This window comes from Bison bison, unplaced genomic scaffold (genome assembly GCF_000754665.1).
Source record: "Bison bison bison isolate TAMUID 2011002044 unplaced genomic scaffold, Bison_UMD1.0 scf7180017851926, whole genome shotgun sequence".
NCBI classification, from domain to species: domain Eukaryota; kingdom Metazoa; phylum Chordata; class Mammalia; order Artiodactyla; family Bovidae; genus Bison; species Bison bison.
The window spans coordinates 986,148-992,267 of record NW_011482499.1 but is presented as its reverse complement, the minus strand read 5'-3'; the positions used below and the strand labels follow the sequence as shown (position 1 = coordinate 992,267).

Genomic DNA, 6,120 nt, shown 5'->3' with positions numbered 1-6,120 from the left:
GGGATATATATATACACATAGATGATTCACCTCACCATACAGCAAAAACTAACGTAACACTGTAAAGCAATTATATTCCAATAAAATAGAAGAAAATAAATCCATAATTGTATTTTGTCTAAAAAGATGCTCTATCATTATCTGATTTTTTTTTTTATACTCAGCAGTTTTATAACCTTAACTTTCTAGGTTGATCAAAGATTCAAATTTAGCTTGACCTCCTGTGTGGCAATTATACTGCCCACTCAGCATCCAAGCAGGAAGGCTGAGCACACCCCTGAAGACTGCTTTAGGACTTTCTGACTCCCCACTGCTCCGAGGAAGGTATGTAAACAGTACTGAACTTTGCCCCTGTGGAGGACACAGTACTTGTCTCTCCAGGAAACCTTTTTATTCTTTATCATTTTCAGTGTCTTTTCACCAGCTGCTCTCAAATAATACTAATAACAAATTAATATTTAAATTAAAATACTTTAATAAAATCTCATTCTCAGTATTTGGCAGGGGAGTTATATTAATTTTCTTTTCCCTTGATTCTTTAAACGTTCTGCTCTTGTGGTTTTTCTAAGTATTTTTGTACAATGAGTCACTCTGAGCAACTGACTGGGAATGTAGAAAAAAGGCTCCCTGCCCCCCTCTCCCACCATTTTGATTTACTGTGTGATTGACCCTGGGCCAGTCACTGAACCTAATCAAGGAACTCCATTCATTGCTAAACCAAGGTAAAAAGCCTGGAGAGATGGGTTAAAATTAGATCCTGCCACCTAATGACTCAGTTTCTTAATAACTGACTCACAGAAATTAATTAGCTTTTTCCCGTAACAATTTCATTTGGAAAAGGTCTTTATTATTTTTGCCTAGTCGTAGTCTTTTTATGTTTCTCTATCCAATTCTCTGTTCCTTCTCCATTTGTTTACTTAGTTTCAGTGAATAACCATGGCACTCCACAATAATTAGCCCCAAATTCAGGGATAATTTTGTGATCCCAAAGTCTCTGAGATACATTCTTATTTATGAAATGGTAATCATAGTACTCTATCGTTTCCCTCACAATTGCTACAACAGACAATGAATGTGGACAGTGCTTTGAAAAACTGTAAAGAACAATATATTTGCATTCATCTTAAATGAATAATTTTATTTACTGATGCAAGAATTTAATCAGAATACCTGATTGGGTCTTAAGTGATACTAATCCATTGGACACTACTAAAAATTATATCTGAGTAATTTATTTATAAGTACAGAACAATAAATGCAGAACAAGGAAGACTTTAAAGTAACAAAACATAGTTTAAGAATGACACAGGTGCCTGCTTAAGAGCAGGAAATTAATACTTGAAGATCTTCCTTGTTCTAAGTTTAAATCTTTTGAATCCATAACCTATGGTAAAAGCTGAAAATACAAAACAAATGAAAGGAAAACTCAAGAGTTAACAAATTTTAAGGTAGGACCAAAAGAAATCTTGCAAATATGGTCTCTGGATCACATAGAAATTCAAAGAAAAAAAATGTGAAGACATAAGCTGCTTCATTTTCTTACCTTTGTTCTGTATTAAAGAGTGCAAAGATATGCTTGCTAGACATAAAGCTTTTTTCCACATCCCGAACTTTCAGGTTGTCCAAGGGAAGCATATACTTCTTTTCTTTTTCCTATAGAGAGAAAGAGAGAACTGGCTTTAATAAAAGATCTTGAAGCATGTCCACAGCCACATATCACCTGAGCTGGTCAGCATTTGATTACAATATTTTGATACCATCATACACTACTTTGACACCAGCTACCAAGGAACAAGGGCTTCCCAGGGGGCTAAGTGGTAAAGAAACCTCCAAGCAGGAGATGCAGGTTTGATCCCTAGGTCAGGAAGATCCCCTGGAGGAGGACATGGCAGCTCACTCCAGTTTTCTTCCCTGGGAAATCCCATGGACAGAGGAGCCTGGTGGGCTACAGTCCATGGGGTTGTAAAGAGTTGGACACGACTTTGCAACTAAGCCATCAAACCATCACCAAGCCACACCAAGGAAGAAAAATCATTGGAGACAGGAGATGCCAATGGTTCTCAATATATGGGTCAGAAGAATGACGGGAGGGAACGTGCAGAGGAAGAAAGGGCTCAGGGATGGAAAAAACATATGGTCTTCTATCCTTTCTTCCTCATGTGGGTCCCCTTAGATGTTTTAAAATGTTAGTTTGATATTAAAAATTTAGCCATCTGTTAATATTTAGCAAAAATGTTCTGGTCCTAATTCAATGAGAAATGCCAGATGGATTTCATTTCATATTTTATTTGCAGCCTAAGCAGTTTTGATAGCCAGAACCGGCAGGAGACTGGAAGCACAAGGACCCTAATATGAAATATTCCCTATAAACTATGATGAAGCACAGAAAATACTTCTTTCATTCAAGTCTAGAATAAAATGTGGGTCCAGGAAAAAAAAATGATGCCATTAAATTGTCAAACTCTTTGGGGAGAATAAACACCCATTAGAAGTGAATTGATATTAACTAGAACAAATTCTCTTCTAAAATTAACAACTCTTTAGGAAGAAAATGGACATTTGAGAGGGGAGGTCTGCAAATGGAACCAAACCAATCTTGGTTAAACATATTGGATGCCAAAGAATTATTAGAACATTTACCTTTATGGAGTGGCCCAGGGACAATATTATCGCATGCATAAATATCTAACAATCAGTATAATAGGAGACAGCCAAATATTCAAGTTTAGGAAACCTAGTCAATATTTGGGGCATTTTAACACAGCCCTTGTTAAACAGTAGTCCTCTGTATATCTCGGGTGACAGTCCTGAGAAATACCAGGCCTAGATTTCAGAGGAGAAGAGCATAGAGATTTAGCCATGACTTAATACACAATATTAATGCTTATGAGAAATACATGCACCATACAGATATGTTTGACATAAACTTTATTGTTCTTTCAGCTCCTACAGTTCTTCCTTGAGAATTTGTCTATGCTCAGTAGTGTGGGGCAGAATTCTTCTATGTTCCTTAGCCAGCTTGCGGGGGCCATGCTGTCTGCAGACATCAGAAAATGTTATTGCAAGAACTATCACTGCCTTTGCTTCTTGAGAAACGCTGGGCTGGAAGAAGCACAAGCTGGAATCAAGATTGCCGGGAGAAATATTAATAACCTCAGATATGCAGATGACACCAGCCTTATGACAGAAAGTGAAGAGGAACTAAAAAAACCTCTTGATGAAAGTGAACGAGGAGAGTGAAAAAGTTGGCTTAAAGCTCAACATTCAGAACACGAAGATCATGGCATCTGGTCCCATCACTTCATCGGAAATAGATGGGCAAACAGTGGAAACAGTGTCAGACTTTATTTCTGGGGGCTCCAAAATCACTGCAGATGGTGACTGCAGCCATGAAATTAAAAGACGCTTACCCCTTGGAAGGAAAGTTATGACCAACCTAGACAGCATATTCAAAAGCAGAGACATTACTTTGCCAACAAAGGTCCTTCTAGTCAAGGCTATGGTTTTTCCAGTGGTCATGTATGGATGTGAGAGTTGGACTGTGAAGAAAGCTGAGCGCCAAAGAATTGATGCTTTTGAACTGTGGTGTTGGATAAGACTCTTGAGAGTCCCTTGGACTGCAAGGAGATCCAACCAGTCCATTCTAAAGGAGATCGGTCCTGGGTGTTCTTTGGAAGGAATGATGCTAAAGCTGAAACTCCAGTACTTTGGCCACGTCATGTGAAGAGTTGACTCATTGGAAAAGACTCTGATGCTGGGAGGGATTGGGGGCAGGAGGAGAAGGGGATGACAGAGGGTGAGATGGCTGGATGGCATCACCGATTCAATGGATATAAGTTTGAGTGAACTCCAGGAGTTGGTGATGGACAGGGAGTTGGTGATGGAGTTGGTGATGGACAGGGAGGGCTGGCGTGCTGTGATTCATGGGGTCGCAAAGAGTCGGACACGACCGAGCGACTGAACTAACTAACTAACTCCTAAATTAGTCAGGGGGAAATTTGGGCAGAACACATTAGAATAGTGAGGCAGAAAGGAACAAGTGACACAGGAAGCTAAAGGAAGCTGGTTGAAGGACAAAATGGCTGTCCTAGAAGGCAAGGTCTTCAAAGAAGATAACAAAACAGACCAAAAACAAATTGAATGGCAGTGAGAGAAGTGCAAGAATAAATATAAAAAAGCAAAGCACTGTAAGAAGATTCCAATATTTCTTTTACAGAAATTAACAATAGCAAATACAAGGATATTCTAAATAACAAAATGCATAATTTATGCAAATGAAGCATCAGAGTTGGGCCTAACTTTAGACTATTTTAGGACACAATTCTAAGAGTCAAGGTTGTAGCCTGAAGGAAAAGCTACCCAACACATAATCAAATGAAAACGCTTGAGAACCAGGGAACATTTTTGTACTGGATGCTTTTCAATGCCCTAAATTTTAGCAGTTGGATTTTTTTAATGCACATCCTATTTAACCTTTTGAAATGATGGATTTGCCTTCTAATGGGAAATCTGCATTTCATTGTAAAGATGGAACACAATGTCCTTGGCCTGTTTTCTATAGAAGTAGGCTCTCTTTTGTACTACATTCTTTAGCATATAGTAGAGACCAAAACTCCAGCAAGTTTTCATCAGATATTAAACAATGGAGAAATACACATATGTGCAGACAGAGAAATATAAAAAAACGTAGTTTCATTTCCAAAGAACTAAATGTCATTTATCTAAGACTTTTGAGGACATATTGCTAAATTATTTCCTAATCAAGAGTTTTCCAGACTGACAAAAAAAGAAGAAAAAGAAGATTCAGACTAATTTGTTTAAAGTTGTTAGTCAGATGGAGAATTAAATGCGAGAACCATGAAGCTATATGTCATGGATATCTCTAAAATTTTCAGTCCTTCTGGGAAGGTATGATGTTGTACTAAAATAACATCTTAAATATGAAATAGTTGAAATAAACAAAAGAAACAGAGAAGGAGAAAGGGTAAACAAGTATAATTTCTAAAATATAGTGAATCTTAACTACCTTAATTGAGACATTTGTTACATATTCTTTGTTAACTCTATAAACTTTCTAATAATTCATTGTTAAATATGGTAGCCTCCAGCTAAGGTGACTACCATGTTCTTGAAATGTAGCTAGTCAAATTGGGATGTGCTTAAGTGTTAAATACATACCAGATTTCAAAGATTTATTATGAGAAAAAGAATGAAAACTATATCATTAATACTTCTATATCAATTATATGTTAAAATGACAATACTTTGAATATATTGAGGTAAAGTATTATTAAACATAATTTCATCTGTACTGTTTTGAATGCAGCTGTTGGACAATTTTAAATGACATATGCGGCTCACGTTAACTTTCTACTGACAGTGATGAGCCCATGTACCTATCATCACATTCCTTCCTCTCACCCATCCAGTTTTCCTCTTCTGACCTCCCCATTTCTGCCATCAGGTATATTTATCCTTCTTCCAGTCACCCAGTCTGGAACCTCACTATCACTTCTGACGTATTGTCTTCCATCGCCTTCTTTATTACATCAAGACTATACTGCACAGTGTTTGAAGCATTTGTCATAGCTCCCATTGTTTGACATTCCCACTACATTAATTCAGGTCCCTGGCATCTCACAAGCCTGCAATTATAAATGGCCTCCTATCTAGTCTTTTAGTCTTGTACTTCCTCTAACATCACCAGAGAGGGCAATTTTCTTAAACTACTCTGTCAAATTCATTCAGTTCAGTACAGTCGCTCAGTCGTGTCCGACTCTTTGCGACCCCATGAATCGCAGCATGCCAGCCCTCCCTGTCCATCACCAACTCCTGGAGTTCACTCAGACTCACGCCCATTAAGTCAGTGATGCCATCCAGCCATCTCACCCTCTGTCATCCCCTTCTCTTCCTGTCCCCAAACCCTCCCAGCATCAGAGTCTTTTCCAATGAATCAACTCTTTGCATGAGGTGGCCAAAGTACTGGAGTTTCAGCTTTAGCATCATTCCTTCCAAAGAACACCGAGGGCTGATCTCCTTCAGAATGGACTGGTTGGATCTCTCTGCAGTCCAAGGGACTCTCAAGAGTCTTCTCCAACACCACAGTTCAAAAGCATCGAT

The 6,120-nt window shown here is 38.3% G+C and overlaps 1 protein-coding gene across 7 annotated transcripts in view; it reads right to left on the bottom strand.

The window, feature by feature from the left end:
• DNM3 (dynamin 3) overlaps positions 1-6,120 on the bottom strand; it is a 643,298-nt gene that overhangs the window by 171,287 nt on the left and 465,891 nt on the right. For all 7 annotated transcript variants that reach the window (XM_010852107.1, XM_010852116.1, XM_010852123.1 and 4 more), the window contains one exon: positions 1,544-1,653. In XM_010852107.1, the coding sequence (XP_010850409.1) occupies positions 1,544-1,653 (110 nt within the window). The remainder of the gene's footprint in view (positions 1-1,543; positions 1,654-6,120) is intronic.